The sequence below is a fragment of the Tauraco erythrolophus genome, chromosome 7 (assembly GCF_009769465.1).
Source record: "Tauraco erythrolophus isolate bTauEry1 chromosome 7, bTauEry1.pri, whole genome shotgun sequence".
NCBI classification, from domain to species: Eukaryota; Metazoa; Chordata; class Aves; order Musophagiformes; family Musophagidae; genus Tauraco; species Tauraco erythrolophus.
The window spans coordinates 44216351-44235869 of record NC_141471.1 but is presented as its reverse complement, the minus strand read 5'-3'; the positions used below and the strand labels follow the sequence as shown (position 1 = coordinate 44235869).

The 19519-nt window shown below is 35.5% G+C and overlaps 1 protein-coding gene across 1 annotated transcript in view; it reads left to right on the top strand.

Moving 5' to 3' along the window:
* The window catches only part of NEK10 (NIMA related kinase 10), a 100452-nt gene that overhangs the window by 62663 nt on the left and 18270 nt on the right, over nucleotides 1-19519 (top strand). The window contains 3 exon segments of the mRNA XM_086615156.1: nucleotides 8849-9032; nucleotides 9127-9213; nucleotides 17038-17086. Coding sequence (XP_086471282.1) covers nucleotides 8849-9032; nucleotides 9127-9213; nucleotides 17038-17086 — 320 coding nt within the window.

Genomic DNA, 19519 nt, shown 5'->3' with positions numbered 1-19519 from the left:
TTTTCCATGGTTTTTAAGTTTTCTTTCTTTACACATTTGGAAGTTTGTTGTATGTAATTATTTTTTCATAACTTGATAGAGTTGTTCTCTTGAATAACTGTGATGAAATTTGAAAAAAAAAAACATACCATAGATGGAAAGCTGCTTGATTTGGGATTTCAGTGCAATTATCCTGTCTTTGAGAGAAGAGTGCTCTATCCAGATACTTGTCAGATATGATAGAAGTAATAGCTTTACATATAAGAACTACTGTTTTGTACAAATACTTGAAAAATACACCTACCTACAAAACAAGAAGGAAAATATCTCTGTATTTTGTGGGATAGTGGTTAGTCTTCTCAAGAAAGGTTAGTGGTTAGTCTTCTCTTCTGTCATTCTAATTCCACTGCAATGAATATTTTATTATGTGTCTTAAAAGAAACAGATACAATGGGAGCATCTGACAAAGATCCAGAATGCTACAGAAGCTGAGGGGAGTATGGCTTGGTAATGAGAAGTGGCAGACCTAATTGTATGTCCTTGCTGTAAATAAGATAGAATAAATCAGGCTAAGATATTTCAGACTTCAGAGGAGTACTACAGGGCTTAGAAACAGAAGGAGCCATGTTGTTTCCTTGTTCCCTGTATTGTAGGAAAATTTTGTGAAGTTGGAGGATTTCTCATACAGACAATAATTATTCCTGGAAAGTTTGACTTTTGAAAAAAACCCTCAATATTCTGCTAAAAGTACTGGGAAGTATTTCAAGCAGCTGTTCCTGAAATAAAAAAATCTGTGAGGTATGGACAACCTAATTCATCTTAGTCAAGGGCCCAGTGATTCCACAGCCAGGTAATTTGTCATTTTTCCATGGTGTCAGAGAATTCAGTGTTTTTGCTGTGTAATTCAATGTTTTGTTGAAGCCAGCTATCTTATACCTTTTTTCCTTTCTACTAAAATATACTTATGGCATCCTTTTTCATCCTAGTTGTGTCATATTGTGAATGTTTCTGAAATAAAGGATGTACTCTCTTTCCTGCTTTATGAAACTGTGCAGCATAGATCTTTTGGAGCCTGAGTGGAATCTGTTTTGTAAATAGTTTAAAACCAGTATGGAAGCTAATAAGTAGGTAATTGAAAGGCAGGTCAGTAGATGATGTTGGGGAAGTGTAGTTACCTTGTTTGGCAAGTATAGCATAAAATCCACACTTGAAAATAATCCTAATAAAAAGAATCATTATCATCTCCCCACATAAATGCTTATCTTTCCTTGTTTTCTGTAGAAATTGTTGTTTATGTAAGAACAGAAGCAGATGTAGGGATGAAAAGTGTAATAGAGTTAACGTGTTCAGTTCTGAAAGATTGAGGTTGTTGATATAACATGGAGTATAGAGGACTCGAACAAGTAATAATAATAGTGGTAATTATGTCTTATATAGTACCTTTCATTTCAAGGAGATCAATATTGTGTTTTCATGCTCTGGTTAGGAAAAGGTGGAGAGGAAAAAGGTAGTTTGTGGAAGGTCACCAAACAGAACAGTGGCAAAGCTGAGTTTTCTGTGTTCCAAGCCAAATCTGAGTCTCAAAATAGTTGATATAAGTAATAATAAAAGTATCTTTCTAATATTTTCCTTTAAAGAGATGAGAGGGTAGCCGAATAATGATTTGATTGCTTTTTTTAGGTATATAGATTTGAAAAACACAGATGTTATTTTGGCTGTTTGCAAAATGCTGAAAATAAATCACTTATTAGTTTGGAAATATGTATTTAATTACATGGGCATCCACTATTGTTTCGTTTACTGCATATATTCTGAAGTGGTTTTAACTCAGATTAGAAGCCCTTGATAAACCAGTATGTTCTATTTGTATTTCTATTCTCCTATTTGATATATAACTAGAATAACTTTTTTATAATTGCCAGATTTTCTAATATAAAATATCAATATACTTAAACCAGTATAGAATTATGGCTATTGAGATCTGTCCTGTATTTTGAATGTGGGAGAGAAAACTGTAAGCTTTATAATCAGAGTCTGTCAGCTAAAAATATATAACAAAATATGAGCCATTTGTACCTCCTGCTACTCTCAGACAATATATTAAAAATGGGCAGACATGACAGTCTACCTGGCTGATCAGAGTAGCTTCCTTTTCTCAATTTCTGAACCTCTGATCTGTGCATATGACACACATGTTCTGTCACATTCTTTCTCTATACCAGATTTTGGTAATACCATGTTCTTTGGGAATTTAAGCTTATTTTAATTTTTGTATTAATAAGGCAACTAGAATACACGTTTTATTTTAAAATACATGTATGCAAATCCATGTTTTCAAATGAAGTTCCCAGTCATGCAGAGTAATGGGAGACTAAATTCTTATGTAATGGAAAAGTAGGTACCACTTTTGTTTCTGAGTGTAGCGTGATCTGTGGAGTGGCTCCAAATCCACTGTTCGTTAAGGCTAATAGGGTGTCAGAAGTCATTAACAGTGCTGGGTCTGAGCTGGTCCATTTAAGTCACTGCTAGCAGAGTGCTTTGTCCTAATGTTCAAATGCACAAGAATGCTTATTAGCAAGGTTACTCGCTGCAATTTCCTGTTTTCACACTTGAACTGATGTCTTCTAATTGTGAAGCTTTTTGTAGGAATGCCTGTAAATACAGAGCATGCTACTGCTGCCACTCTTTGTCTACAGAAATGGATTTTCTTTATCCCAATCTTTTCTTCATCTACAGGGATGTGTGGCAAAGGAGGAAGGGTTAAAGCTCATGGTTTAAGGATCCATACTTTTGTAACCACCCTGCAGGTTACTCGCAACTTTTGTAATTAAAAGCAACCATCAATTTCCTCAAGTTTTTAGAAGAACTGAGAGCAAGATCATACCTGTCTGAAAGGCAAAGAAACACAAAACGACTTAACTGTGTTTTCATCAAGTCATTTTCCCTCATACACAAATTCGGTTCTACACTGTTGGCAATTGTTGTGCTAATAATCATCTTAGTTTGTAACCATCACCACATGCATTACAAAGTAGTGCTTAATTAGCAATTTGATTTGAAGTCATCTATTTTTTTAACTCGAAAAAAGGCATAAAGATTGGATTAACGTTTGTTTTAATATCTTTTTTCTTTGTGTTTAGATATGTATTTTGCTCAATTCAGCTCATCAATGCATGAAAGATTTTTTTTTTCCTTAAAACAACCGTATATGAATGCAACAACTGGTTTTGTATTGGTTGAAGCAAAGAGTATGTTTTGTTTTAAAACTCTTAGAATGCAACAGGTTATTAATATTGCAGAAATATAGTCTAATCTTTATGTTAGGCTAGAATATTCAATTCCTACTTTTATTAAAAATTGGTTATTAAAAAGTATTAAAAAATTTGAGTAATAGTGCCTGTCTGTGCACTGCTACATACAATTACCATTGCCTTGGAAATGAGTGAGGACTCAGGAATGTCATAAAAGCTTAGAATTCCACAAATTGTTTTCTTCTTCCACCTTTTACTCCATCGATTCTGTTCTGACACCGTTCTGTTTTGGCATTTATGTAGCAGGTACTGTAATTTAAGTTTAAATGTTAGAAATTGCAGTTGGTGTGATAAGAAGAAAGTCACCTTTTTAGATTTAAAATATTTATATTTGAAGAATAAAATAATTATGCAAAAACTGTTTTTCAGGTGTAATTTTTTTGAATCATTGGATGTAGAGAATAGTCATCACAGCCAGGTTGCTACCTGTGAAAATATGTGATCAAACTATTAAGGTCAATTCCATAATGTATTTAATTCAGCTTCAACTTGTTAGTGCATCAAAGTACTTTAACAGAATCACAGAATATAAAACAGGAAGAGTTGTCAGAGATTATCTTGTCCATCTCCAAGCCTTAGAGCCACCTGTCACTCCTGACAAGTATTTGACCAGTCAGTCATAAAAATGTCAAGTGATACAAAGTCTCTCCCAAGGTAAAATACGCCAAATTAGGCAACAGTTTGGAACCAGCAAAAATGCAAAAACTGTCTTTACAGTCAGCAGTCATGAGTCTTTTTTTTCCATCTGAAGATAGTGTCTAGAAAACCATCAGGATACCTGAAGCACTGTCAGAAGATAATTGGAAATACTGGGCATACCCGTAGCACTTACACACTGTGCTGTTTACTTTGCGTGTAGTTAGTGTGATGCTTTCAGAAAATGTTGGTCTTGCTTTGTATGCTTGACAGTAGATGTGTTATGTGTGTCTTGTTTCCAGGAGATGTTAGATGGACATATGCATGTGCATATACAGGATGTATTTGACATCTGAGATTTTCAAACCTGCTCTGAAGTGTCACATAATTGCTCTAAGAGCACTAAGTCTGGAATGTTCCCAGAACACTGCATTTACTGAGCAAGTTCAAACCTGTTACGTAGTGTATGAACACTTACTTCTCTCTGCAGGATCCCAGATAGATGCAATAGTTGAACACTTAATTACTGGTAGATTGTCTTAAAGTCTAACCTAAATTTTACTTGTTGCAGGTTAAACTGCTTACTTTCTGTCTTCCCCACAGTGGAAATATGTAAGAGTTATTTTATTTGCTCTCCCCTCTGTAATTCTTTTTCTATGGATTGAATAATCAAATTCTGTCTGTCTTTTCTAAGTTGTGTTTTGTAGACCTCTGATTATTCTCATTTCTCTCCTTTGCCATCTCTCCACATTTTTTAAGTGTAGTGTTCAAAACTGGACTCAATTTCTCCAACTGAGAACCTTATTGGTACCAAGTAGAAAGGTTACACAGTTCTTGGAGGTGATTCTCTCTGTGCGTCCAAGTATGATGTTTACCTTTTCATAACAGCGTGGTGTCATTAAGTCATGCTCTATTTCTGATCCACTAAAATCCCCATATCTTTTCCTGCCGATGTGCTGTCTGACCAGTCCTTCCCCAGTCTGTGCATTTGTACAGTTTTTTCTCCTTGGTCACAGAACATTGCATTCTCCCTATTTAAACTTCATCAGTTCTTTTAGTGCCTCCATTTTGTCAAAGCTTTCTTCAAAACCTCGTGTCACTTGCTGTGTGTGATGGATATATGGTAATATGATATATGATGTGAATGTATCACAGTCTGTGCACATATAATGGTCTATCCCATTACGCAGATTATCATTGTAATTCAGTGACAACAGTGAATGCTTTTCAAACAAGGTCAGAAGGGATCTTGAAAAATTGTGCTCACTACCCATTTTCAGTTTAGTTACCAAGTTGAGTACAATTTTTATGGTCAATTGTACAGCCAACTGTGATTTTTGTCTAGGTCACACATCCCTAGGTTTCTGGTAAGATGTTATGAGAAACATTGTCAAAACCCTTACTAAAACCATTATAAATAACATCTACTTCTTGTTCCCAGTGCAAAAGAGCTGTTACTGTGTTAGAGAAAGAAATATGTTGGTTTTGTATGTTTTTTTTTCCTGACAATTTCATTAGCTGTTACTCATTTTATTGCTATCTTCTAGTTTTTTACAAATAGTTTAACAGTGAAAGTAGTTCCATTTTTTTTTCTTGAAACAGAAATTCAATTGACTAGTATAATACAGTAATTACTTGTCGCTAATAAAGAAGATTAATTAAACACTGTTTGCAAATGCCGCTAGAGAGCTCTATGTTTCTTGAAGACAGAAAAGTTAATTCTCCTGGACAGCAATATGGCAAAATAGAGCTAAACAACAGATCAATATCTTTATTTTGTTTAAACATAGGATTTTTTTTCTTTTTACTATTAAATTTATTAAAGATTATATTCCTGTTGGAACTAGAAAGACCAATTTAGGTTTCACTTCTCAAAAAATAAAGTATATCTGATTTTACAGTGGTAATGGCAACCAGTGAAGAGAGAGACAGTACAGGATATGGATGAAGAGTCTCAGCTTGTAGACAGAGGTTTTTCTTCATGGCTTGGACACAAATTTCAAGTGTTTCCAGAGGTGCTTTTTCTCAGTCATAAAGATGAATTCTGAAAAATAATAATTGGTTTACAATGTGAACGTTTTTGCACAGGGACTCTTTTCCCCTTAGATTTCCTTTTGGTCTGCATTTGTTTATACTAGACAGCAGAGTTTGTTTCAACAAAGGCAGCAAACAATTGCACCCATGGGGAAACTGAGGTACTAGTTTATTATGGAAATGTGAAAATAAATTGGATGAACTGACGAAACCTCCAGAAAGATTTGTAAAATACTGGACTCTAGAATAAAGTGTAGGTATGAGAACAGTTCAACTGAATATATATCAATTTAACTCATGTTTCAATGTTTGTGGTATTTTGAATATCCCACAGTTTAACAGATTTCTTCAAAGACTAAGTATTTGTCTTTCTGCTTATCTGAAAGAAGTCTTTCTGAGGATATGGAAGTGCTTGTTTCAAAGTGTTGGAGAATACTTTCTCCATGCTCATCTCACAAAATTATGTTCTTTATATCCTTATATTGAGGAGGGCCACAAAGATGATCTGAGGGCTGGAGCACCTCTGCTATGAAGACAGGCTGAGAGAGTTGGGGCTGTTCAGCCTGGAGAAGAGAAGGCTCCGGGGTGATCTTATAGCAGCTTTCCAGCACCTAAAGGGGACCTACAGGAAAGCTGGAGAGAGACTTTTTACAAGGGTGTGTAGTGACAGGACAAGGGGCAATGGATTCAAACTGAAAGAGGGCAGATTTAGATTAGATATAAGGAAGAAATTTTTTACATTGAGGATGGTGAGGCAGTGGAACAGGTTGCCCAGAGAAGTTGTGGCTGCCCCATCCCTGGAAGTGTTCAAGGCCAGATTAGATGAGTCTTTGGGCAACCTGGTGTAGTGGAGGATTTCTCTGCCCATGGCAGGGGGTTTGGAACTAGATGATCTTTAAGGTCCCTTCCAACCCTAACCATTCTATGATATTCTTATGTAGGTCCTTATGGTCCCACTGCAATGCTAAGCAGAAGTGACATTGAACTCACATTCCAGCCTCCTCCAGTCAGTGTACTTTTGTCCTTTCAAATCAGTCAGGCATCCTACTCAAAAGAGAAACAACAGTGTGTATAATCTCACTTTTGAAGATTTTTAGCTATTGTCTAGGTAGGGCAAAATATATCACAGTAAATTTATGTATTATTCACAGATTAGTAATAAAAGACTGTATTTTTCTATGTTCAGATATTATGTAAATGGCCCAGATTTTATGTATAGACAAAGTTATAGCTTTACAGATTATATAACTGCTTTAGGATGCATTTCATTCATCTCTGAACAGTTTCTGTAGCAGGTATGGTGATTGTATGTATCATGAGGTCTACAGAATTCAGTTCAGGCTTTTCAAACAGGTTTCCTATCTTGATGTGGCAGTTAGATCTGACACCAATTGGTAACAACAGTGGTTTTGATTTTTTTTTTGTTTCTTTTCCCCTTTAGCTCCACTTCATTTACAAGTTATTGTTAACAATTAGTCATTTGAGTGTGAGGTTCAGTATTGGCAATGTTGAAAGGAGTTTTAAGTTTGAAACATCTGTGCAGTTTGAGCCTTCTCTTTACTTTGTTTTCTTTGATGTAGAACAGATGAATTGGTTCTCTTCAGTAATTGTGCACTGATTGTTCAGGGCATAACAAGCATGCTTATATGTCATGACTAGACTACTCTCTTTAAGTGAGCTTGAGAGTCATACTTAGTGGTTGCCATGCTGCACTGCAGTCACTGCTATTGTGACATCTTGGACACAAGCTCAGTCTGGTACTTAAGTATAAAACGATCTTTTCCCACCCAAATTTAAAGAGAAAATCTGGCAAGCCATCTCTTACAAATTAAGTTACAGTTTTGGGAATAGAACAAAAGATGAGAAAATAATTGGAGCAGACCATTTTGCAGGCAGAGATATAGTCAGTGTTCAGGGGTGCAGTTAGGTTTCTGAAGGAGGAAGGGTTTTCAGAATGCACCATTCTGCTGTGTCCCAATAAGGAAAAATACTTCATAGGAAAGACTTTAGAAGAATATTGTCTTAGATACAGACCAAATTGTCTTTGACGCACTTGGTAAGAATACAAGTATTTACGAATGTATTATCTCCTGAAGTTACTTTAATATTAAAGATTCTGATTTATTTGATCTGATTTTTTATATAGTTTATTTCCTATTCTCCTTTTTCACACAAAAATTATATGAAAAAGCTTGGAACAATATATAAAGAGATCGTAGAAACAGTCTGTTTTCTAAAATAGAAGCAATAACAGAGATCAGGGAAAAGCTATAAACAATGAGAACAGCAAAAGCAGAATTTTATACTCATTAAAGAACCCCTTGCTACATTTAGTCAGTCCATTCTTGGGGAATCTTTCTGGCTTCACATCATACCACGTTCATTTCATCTTTTACGACCATCTTGACTGTTGTGCAGGTTTTGTATTGTCCAGAACTGGAAAAAACTGCTGTTTATTATCTAAGCTGGAAGAGAGTAAATCACCCATTGCTTATATCTGGGACCCTACTATCTTTGTCCAGTCTTTTATTTTTTGTATTGTTCAGTATTTCTGGTCTGGCATTTGTTTCATTTTTTTTCACTTTAAGTGCTTGTTCTGAAAATACCTTCATCAAAAACAAAGATACCTTTTATGTAAAGGCTAGAAATATTTTTTTTAGACTAAGAGTTTGAAAGTTTTGCTCCAAATTTAGAATCAGTGGCTGAACCAGGTACCATGTACTCATGGACTAACAGCTAAGTATTTACATAAAATTTATATATATTTATATACATAAAACTGTATTTTTATGTGTGTGTGTATACACAAGTGACACTTTGATTTGCAGGTTTTCTAATGAGTGCTGGATAAGGACAATATGTAACGTTTCCTTTTTGTTCTTTGTCAGAAAAATTACAAGAAGTTGAGTCTTCATAGCCGCAGCAGTAGAGCAGCCAGTTGCAAAAGTGAGTTTTCAGAAAATACTGATGTCCCAGCTGAAAGCTGTCGATCTGCATGTGGAAAAGATGAGGAAAGAACATATGAAGAAATCCTAGTAGAGGATCACAGCATTTCAGACAACTCTGAAAAAGGTAGTCATTAGCAAAAAAAAAAGAAGCATTAGGAGTACTATTATGTTGGTCAGATTTGGGTTAAAAGCTTCTTTGCTTTCATTTTTATGTGCAGATATGTTCTCTGAATTAGATGATGAGCTGGATGTGTTGAACAACTCCAGCAGCTCCAGTTCAATTCATTTGAAAGACTCTGCTATTGGTAAGATTCCTTAAGAATGAAGTGCACGCTACTTTCTAACAGTGAAGTAGTTGTTTATTCCAAAATATTTTGAAATGTCGTGATTTGTTGCAAGTTCACTATCTGTTGTGGTTCCTAAGCAAAAGAAAAATAGAGTAACTATGCCTCTCTGGCAGCCATTTCCAGTATAATACATTTTGCATCACATTTTCTTTGTATAGCTTGTCCCTATATTTTGAAGTTATGCCTGTGAAAACTAGAATATTATTGGGCAACTTGACAAAGAAGATGTTTTTAGATTTGAAGCATAACTAGTGTTGATAAGAAACAGAAGAATGACTACGAAAACTTCTATCTCAGTAACAAAAGTGCTATGCAAATGAATAAATGGAGTACCTTGTTAGAGGGTGTAAAAAAGCAAGTTGAAAGAGGCCGTCTTTAGCTGTCTAGATGAATTGACTAAATGGAATTGAAGGAAAGCTTAATGATTAGAATTAGGAAGGGATTATGGGACAAAACACAGCATTAATTCTGCCTGTAGTTATTTATGGTAATCAGATAGGAAAGCCCCAGCTGTGTTGGGTGTTTTCTTAAGTAGTAGTTTTTTGGATTGTATTCTAAATATGAAAAGTTAAAAAAAAAAAATAAAAAAAAAGAGGTGTGAAACTTCTGTAACCACTGTGGGCTATCTGCTAAATTCTGAGCTACCATGATCTACCTATTAAATGGATAGAGTTCTGATTAGAGGAAAATCAATAAAATAAAAAGATTTATATTAGAGCTGAGCAAAATTTGAGATTTCCATTCATCCCATAAATTTCTGACAGAAAATTGCTGGATGATTTAAGCTGCCCTTTTAAAAAGTGAAGGCAATGCAGTTTTCTGAAGATTAACAAATGTTGTTTCAGGGTCCCAGGCTTCAAAAAACTGTAGAATAATGTTACTTTATTTGTTTGTAGTGCTATTTCCTAAGCAGAGTTTTCTTCAGATTTTGTCCAGGTACTGAAGAAATATGACTGCTTTTAATTGAAATGTCTAGCTGTTAGTACAGGGTAAATAAATGATTTAATAATTTTACTTAAAATCTGTTAATATGATTTGCTAATTGTAACTAGATAGCCTACCATTCTAAAGGCTGGAGGACCTGGGGCTGGCCAGCCATGAATTTATTATAAAAGTTTTCTTTAAAAAAAAAAAAAAAAAGAGGGGGGGGAAGCTTTTTCTTTGTTACTTTCTTGTGCTAAGAGAGTAATAAGGCAAGAGAAGCTTACAGGATACAGGAAAGCCTAGTCTGACTGTGGGAGAGGGCTGCACAGAAGGAATGTCTTGAGGAAAAGCAACCTGCAGAGACAATGTTCTATTTTGGTGTTTATACTGAAGAGTAACACATTGTGCGTCTCCCAGAAATTGAATTCTTTGTGGGCTAGTTCAGCATTGTACACAGACATTTGAAATCTTTGTGTAGTTTGTAACTTGCCGCACCCAAAGTGTTATTGGTAATGATTTCCTTGTTAGTTTTTCTTTGCTAAGATTCGGACTTTAACAAGACATCAACATTTTCTAATATCTAGATATTTTTGTGCCGGATTTCCATTGAGATATTTTAACTGGAAAGATCTAGTTCCTTTTAATCCCAGTGACTTTAATCAGCATTTCTAGAAGTCATTGCCCATTTTCCTCCCGACATAGAGTTTAATTAGTATATAGATGCTTCAGGATTGATTTTTCAGAAAAATAATTCTACAGTCATACATTCTTAGATCACCTGTAGTTTCTACTTAATGTTGATGTTAGCAATGTGGATCAGTTGTAATTAACGCTGGCAATTCTCTTGTTTTTTTCAGGGAAAATGAAAAGATAGCTTTTAAAAAAAGTATTATCAGTTCAGGATACTTGGGTATTACTTAGGTTATGCTCCATTTGTCGCCATGATTTTGTCAAGCATGTCAGAGTTACAGGGAAAAATATGACCAACTTTCATCTAGCTAACTTGGAAACTGCTAATATGAAAGTACGCGTTTCAGTTATGGGTGTATTGATCAGGGTCTTGAAAGTGTTTGTCTAATCATGCTGCCATGGAATCACTTTCAGACAAACCATGATCTGCAAATGTCGAAAAATAGTGCTTTATTTTAAAACTAGAGTGGTATCTTGTAAAAAGATGTGACATACTGAGTTGTTCAGTGGCACAGAAGCTGATATGCGTGTGAGTGACAGTGTAATAGTGATTAGCTTTTTTTATAGTCCACTAATTGTCATAATTTTTTAAATAATTTTATTACATACCCTGTGCTTTTCAATTATACTTTAAGAAAGGGTTTATTATTCTTAGTCTAGACGATGTAGTTTGACAAGACCAGCTCTTTTAACAACTCCTAAGATTGCCAAATGCAGGCTATGTAGATTCTGGAGTAGTTGTTCATGCTACTTGAAATGATTAATCCTACAGGAGCAAAACTCTGCACATTTCAGAAGCATAGAGGCAGGAGTAGGAGATGCAATTTTTTTCCTTAAAGTCCTTATTATTTGAGATTATGAAGATTGACAGAGGATAGGCACATTTTGAGTCAAAAAGCAACAAAGAGTGATGATTACAGCTTATTAGTTGCATTATTTTCTTATTTTAAAATTAAAAAAGTTCCCAACTTTACCTTAGCTTAGTCACATTTAAGGGGTTTTTATTGGTTTTGACTTATAGTAAAACTGCCTGCATTTATGCTGGTAAACCAAATAGCAGGAAAATATGTGGTAGGTATCTCTTAGTGCGTTGTAGTCCAGTAGAGCTCATATGTCAGTTGGATGAGAGAGAGTTTAAAAGTTTACTCTATGTCTGGGAATGCTTTTTGGTAAATACTTTTTGTTTCCTTGAATCATGTTCATTTGCACTGCAATCAGGACAATGTCCTGAAAGACTAGTTCTGTGTAAAATGTGCTATTAGAAAACCCTAGAGCCTAGGATTTTAGATACTTACCCTCTGACCTTCCTCACAATAAAAAGGTAAGTATGCAATAGGTTGCTTTCAGAATTGCTCAGCTACAAGCTCTTCATGAGGCTAGGAACTCTAAATGCACATTCTTGTTATGCTGTATCTTGCTTAGGAGTTCTTCTGTTATCTCATAATTTAGTATATCTTTCCAGTATTTAAAGGAATCTCTGAACTTATCTAACTTGTGACCAGTGAGCAAAGACATTGAGATTCAGGGCAACTTTTCTTGCCAAAATTTCTGCAATGCAATAGTATTCAGAGTTTACTGTGTAATGAAGAGACCACAGAGCTGTCAGAAGAATATTATAGTGATGTAAGTCTAGAAGGGTCTCCTACATCTTTGAGCTTTTAGAAAAACGACTTCTTTACACAATGCCAGAACTTGGGTCTTGTGCGGGTAATGCTCAAAGGAGTCATAAGTATCCAGTTGAATAACGGGATTTCTAGAACTAGGATGCTCTCAAAACAGGAGCTCTGCATGTTGTATGTACCAAGTGATTTGGCTCTGGGTTTAGGTCATCGCTTAGCTCCAAATTTAACTATTTTTGAGGATAACAACAAACACAGTGGGAAATAAATACCCATTCAGTAATGTCACTTGCTATCTGGAGCTAGTAGTTTCATTCAAAATTTGGGCTTAATTGCAGGCAGCTACCTCATATCTTGCAAGTTCTGTCATCACAGAGCTTTTTTTTTTTTTTTAGTTCAGACCAGTTGTATGCTTTGGTGGATTTGATGATTTGAGAAGATATTTGTTATTTACATAAGATGTTTAGATAGTTTGGTAAGTCTTAGGGGTAAGATCTCCTCACATCTGCTGTATATGGTTCTTTTGCTTGTGAGGGGAAAGCTTAGGAAATCTGTTGAAAATTATTATTGCATCAAGAAACCCATAATTTGCACAATGGGCTGTCTGTGAAGAAATTTTGAGATCTTGCAGTGTTTTTAGGCTTGTTTTTTCTGATTTGACTTTGTCTAAGATTCAGATTTCTCTTGAGACCTCAGTGTAATGGGACTTTGTTGAAGACATCGGCTAGAACAAGATCTGCCAAGATCTGATTTTCCTGTGTGATGCTTGAGTTAAGCTGAAAGTATGTTTATGGCGACTTCTGTTGCTGTACATGCAGTCGCTGGTAATGAGCAAAAAACTTAGTTCTGCTTGTTCTGTGAAACAGCTTAATTAACATGGTTAGGACTGTCCATTCCTGTGTACAGTGATTTAAAGGGCAGCTTACTAAGGGTATTTTGTATAAAAGTAATTTGATCTTTCTCCTGAAAAGATCATTAAGCTGTAATTCAAAAAACCTACTTCCATTGCTTCCCTTTCATTCAAGAAGATGGATTGGAGTTTTCTGCTAATATGAAATCTTGATTCAATTTTCTTATCAGTCTGATCAAACTTGAAAGGGTTTTCAGAGGTTTTTTTAGATACCAGTGAAAATGTAAGTGAAAACCAAAGCAAAAGTTACTGTCTTCCTGGGTTTTTCTGAACTTGTATCATATTATAAGCTCTTTTCTTGAAATTACATGGTTAGGTACCTGTGGAGAAGTCTTCCGGCTGCTGCTTTCCCTATGCAGGCTAGCTGAGAAACACCTGTGGCTTGTTAAATGGGTGCTGTAAATCACTCTGGGAGGTGGATGGTCAAGTGGCCAATGGCCTTGACCCATAGAATCATAGAATCATAGAATCGTTAGGGCTGGAAGGGACCTTCAAAGGTCATCTAGTCCAACCCCCCTGCAAGGAACAGGGATATCTCCAACTAGATCAGGTTGCTCAGGGCCTCATCTGGCAAACCATGTGATTTGTGGTTGATTAAGTTGGGGCATTTCCCTCCTGGGTGTCGGAGGAGCTTTAACCTGCTTTGGAGTAGCAGCCTGAAGCCTTCTTGTGGCGGCATCCTAAAGCCTTCTCGTTGCGACACATTGCGACGGGTACCTGCAAGAGAAAAACACTAAACTGCATGTTAGAATGTATTTGTATGAATTGCACTGATGTCAATGCACGTTATGAAGTTAAAGCCTTAGAAACTGCTTTAATTACATTAGCTATTAAAGAGCAAATTAACAGTCAGAAAAATGCTTGATGCCTCATTTGATATATGTATCTTCATAGAACTATTCAGAATAGGGAGGCCGATGAGCATAAAAAACTTTAGCTTATGTGTGTGTTTCACATTCCAACAAGGGTGGGCACAAAACAGGAGAGAGGTGGAGGATTTATATTTCATTTTTGTGGAGATCATCTGGAACTGAGAATTTCCCTCTTGCAAGGCATTTGAACAAAATGTGTGTTGCCTTTCTCTTCCTATACGTGTCAAAGGAGTGACCATGGTAAAAGGAAATATGGTCAAGGTAACACCCTGGTCCGAGCTATGCACTGTGTGCTCCATAACTTATGTTAGTGAACTTCCCTACGCATCTGTGTTGTTTCTTACTCTGTCTGACTTTGTATGATTAGCATAACTCTTAAAAAAAGACTAAGGATTATAACTGAAGTCATTAGTGTTCATGGGTGTGTGTATACAAACACGAATGTGTTTGTTATAATGATTTTTACATGTCTGAGTATCCTTGTGCTTAGTTATTGAGGAAATTATTTCAACATATTTTGATAAAGAGAATCCTCTCAGTTGTGGATGCTCTAACACAATAAGCAATAAAAATGGCACTAAAGGGTGTTGGCTACTGTTTACTGATGTTCTGCATCATGATTTCTGTTTGAGGGTTTTTTTTACCATTAATAAGTGTTTTCCTAACTTTAGCATATGAATCAGAAAATATTACATCTCCGCCATATACAGTGAGTGGTGAGACAGACTCTTTGGTGTGAAATATCTTGTGCTTGTAAATATAAGATGGCAGATTAGCAAGTGAAATGTGGTGAGTCATCAAAATGATCGAGAAAATTTGGATATGAGCCCTTTACTGGTTGAGAGACCGTTTATTTCAAACAGCTGAAGGGTATAGTATTTCAAATCCAATTTTATATGTGAATGTTTGGAAAGGGGAGCTGTTTTTAAAATTCTAGGAAACAGCTGTCTTCCAACTTAGGTTTCTAGTCAAGTGACTTCTCTTACAGATTTTCTCACATGTATTCCCATGATACATTAAAGTCTTTGTTATAAAAGGGTGTCTGAGGTTATAGCTCAGAATCCTTACCCCAAGCAACATGATTCAGGTTCAGTCAGAGCTACTTTTGTATTTATATTATTGTGTTTGCATCCTAAGCAGGTAAAATACCTGTTCCTTGAATAGGCACAATCATATTTTTTTTTCATTTCCAAGTTTACTTGCTAGACAGTGGACACTGTGTTTTCCTATTTGTTTTCCTGTCTCAGTGTTATAGTTAATTGAAGTATTTTTGCTTCTATAAGGGCCTAGTTTATTTGCTATTACGTAAAACAACTGCTCTTATCAAACCTTCCTTTGGGCTAACTACTACAGAGCTTTAATGTCTGTTTTGCTAAGCAAAGCATTAGCAAGGAATAAAATACTGTTTCTTTTTTCTTTTATTCTCTGTCAGTATGTGTGTTGTCTTTTTAGGGGCACGGATTTAGACTAAAGATATATGATTTCTTTTGGTTTTAAAGTGAATTCTGTGTGACAGATGCCAGCCTCCTTTTTTTTGTGTGGTTTTTTTTTTTTCTTTTTAATTCAGAGGATCTCAGAAAAGTAGGAAAAATAGAGAGACTATATTTCAGAGTGCAACAGAAAGTATGGTTGAACACAAAGAAAAAAATTAAGACTCTCAGAAATGTGTTTGCTCTCTGAAAGTCCTCTACTGTTGCTCTAGAACTGATATAACTGCTGTAACAAGACCAACAATGGGAAAACTAGTGTAAGTTTAGCGTAAAATCTTTTTTTCTTAGCTACTGTTTGAGTGATTAGATGCCTCTGTTCTTTTTTTATGATAATGCTTGTGAAGTAACTAGTATGGAAAAATGTTTAATGTAGACTAAGATGCAAGGTATTATATTAAAATGCATTAATTTTATGGGAAAATTGTTGTAGAGTTTCCTAATCTTACTACTCAGACGTTCAGTTAGCTGAACTATCTTATGATTTAAACATACACTTACTCCTCATTCAAAGTGAGATATCATTTGTAGGAGAGGGTGGTGTCATATGTGAAAATGACCATCAAAGTAACGTTTTCACAGAAATGCTTTAAGACAAATACTTAAGGGAAATACTTTAAGATGATGCTTTCTAGGTGCATAAATAAGGAATATCATCAAACATTGCCCCTCCTTCTCCACATTTTTTGACACTCTGCAGTAAATGACATAAATGTTCGGGTTCGGCTGTATTGCTGTTAGATGTTTGAACAATAACTGGTCATACCCTGTCTTCAAAGTCATCAGTGGGATTATTTAGAAGTAAGGTATTGCATATGTAGTAGTTTGAATAGTTAGCTAATAGAATGGTGACAATAAAACTCTGGTAGAACAAGCTTTAGAAGGCCCATCAAAGGTCCTCTGAGAAAGTAGGTAAGCGTTCTAGCTTTTTATCCAGATAAGAGACAATGTTGTGGCTACAGTGGTAGCAGTAACTGAGGTAGTAATTTAATGCAAATCCAGAAAAATCTTCTGTGAATATCTAGTCAGCATACGTTATTAGTTTCTGTGAAAGTTTGAAAGTATTTATTAAGATACTGTGTGGGGCTGAGATTTTAGTTATGATGCAGACAAATCTTTGATAAATCAAACAGCAATTCTATAGTCAAGTATGGGTTTGGAGTTTGTTTAACAGTGGTTTTTAAGTTATTTTGGCACCATGTCTGTGAAATAGGAAATATTAGCGTGTCTATATATATATTTTTTTTAATGCAGAGATAATATTTATGTGTTTGTTTCAGGTATAATTAAACAAAATTTTAGTACTTGTGAAAGACAACCTCAGATTAGGTAGGTACAATTTATGATTTAAATATAGATTATATAATTGATCGTTGTTATGATATATTCCATTCAGTCCTTTCACAGTGGAACAGTTACATGAATGCCTTCATGAAACATTTCTTTACTTATCATTGCAACTTCGTTTTATCTTAGCCTGTGACACTTAGTCTGCTTGAGGGTATTGTTTGAGGGTGTTTGCACACAAAAGCTTTACGTGACTAATTTGAGGACTGGCATTAGACTGATACATAGTTTTAAAAGTGGACCTTGCTACATCAGCTTAAACTGACATTAGTTGGTTAGCCAAATTCTATTGAAAAATATGTTTGTGCATTTGATAGTGTAGAGTAATATCTTATCCCTTTGAACTCCTCTAAACCTTCTATATAATAAACCTTCTATATAAATATAGATATCTATTTTTTGAATTCTGGAGTCGTCTTTTCTTTCAAAAAGGAAACAAACAAAACCAGAATATTGCATGGCCATCCCCATTCTCTGGACTAGATGACCTTTGAAGGTCCCTTCCAGCCCTAACCATTCTATGATTCTCCTTTTAAAGGTCTTTCCTTTTAATTCTGTTACTTATTTAGAAATGCATCAAACACATTCTTGATTAATCATTATTTTTTCTGATCTCCTTGGCACTACTCTTATTCATAGACTCTGTTCTTTGCTTCTTCATTTTTGCTTTTCTTTCACATCTGAAAAAAAAACCGCCAAAGTCACTCTTGGCTAGATCTGCCTCCTGAACGTTTTTTTTCCTTACCTTTAATGTAACTAAGTATCTGTAATAATGACATTGATTCCTCTCCTCTGTTTTTCCACAAGCCCTGTTTGACCTAACGTTTACTTAAGGAACATTACTGTAGCAATTCTTGCCAAGCTGTTTAATGACCCCTTCTAAGTCATAGTTACTGTATTTTCTTTATCTGACGTTTACCATTGGCACTATCTTTGTCTTCTTAAAATCATGTTTTTCTGACTTTATTCTTTTCTAATTCTCCTATCTTTTGAAACTACTCAGAAGGACACTAGTTTATGTGTTCATCTGATTTCCTCTGGATGTTACACGTGGCTTTATCACCGATTCTCGTCTTCTGCATCTTGTCTTTGCGTGTATAAATGTGTCTTACTTATTCATCTACTGCAAAATCATGCTGCAAATCATGAATTTAGCTGTCTACACCAGATGTATTTCCATCTGTGTATACTAAATTTTTGCTCATCTTTGTAAGATCTCTTCATGGCCATGTGGCCATACAGTTGAGTACTACACAACTAAAAGGAATGTCATAATTGCCTGTACCTGAAGTCCTACCCATTAGCTCAGGTTTTGATCCTTCTCAAAAATAATATTCATTCTCACCAATACTTGGACACCTGAGTGTCTGCTTAACCTGCCCATCTCTCAAAGCTCTTGCATTCAGAATATGTCTCACTGTTCCGCCTGACACCTCTAAGATACAACCTTTCGTATCAATATGTAGTGCTACTCTTGCTTGGGTTCATGCAAGCAACGTCTTTCCTTGTTTTGATACATGCTTTCTAGTCACGCCAATGCCCATTCAGAACACTGTTGCGAGGATCATTTTTACAGCCTTACCTTCACTTCTACAGCCCTACCTTCAACCTTGCCATCTTCTGTGTGTGTCCTTTTACAGATTGTGCTTTTCCTAGCACTTCAAACACAATACTTAGTTTTTTACTTTCAAAGATGTTCTTAGCCTATCCCCTCCAGTCTGTCACTTACCACTCACCAGCTTTCCAGTTTCAGTCCTGCTGCAGTCAGTAATGGCAGCCTCCTGATGCTTGAGTGTTGAAGCAAGCACATTTGTTTTTTGTCCATCTCTGCCCCTCATATAAACATTAGCAAAACTGTCTTCTTATCTTTCTTCATAACTACTCCTTGTGACTGTAATTTTCCCTACTGCTAAAAAATATCTATAAATTCTTGTCATGCTAGGGCTATTGAGGCTACCATCCGTCAGGACCTCATATTGGTTCTTTCAGTTCCCCATCTGTTTGTATCCATTTGTTGCTTATCTCAGCTGATGAAATCTGCAGGCTGGGACAGTGTTTGTTGAGTATAGAGCAGAAGCTAGCATTGAAACATCTGGAGCTATGTTCTGACACTCTGGTATTGCTGTCCTGGAATTGTAATATTAATTCCCCTTGCCCCCCTCCCCTCCCTTTACTAGTACTGTGTGCATTAATTACTCCTGTTTCTATCCGCTAGACAATAATTACTTTATGATTTCCACCCATAAAATGGGTTAATTAAAATGTCCTTAAACATGTAAAAATGCAAAATAATATGTAATCTAGTGGATTATTGAGTTTCAAATATTAGAATTCTGTCTACTGTTTTTTTACTTTCTAGGCTAAAAACTGAGCAGGGAAAGGAATGGAGTCTAACTTTTGTTTAGTAGAAGTCAC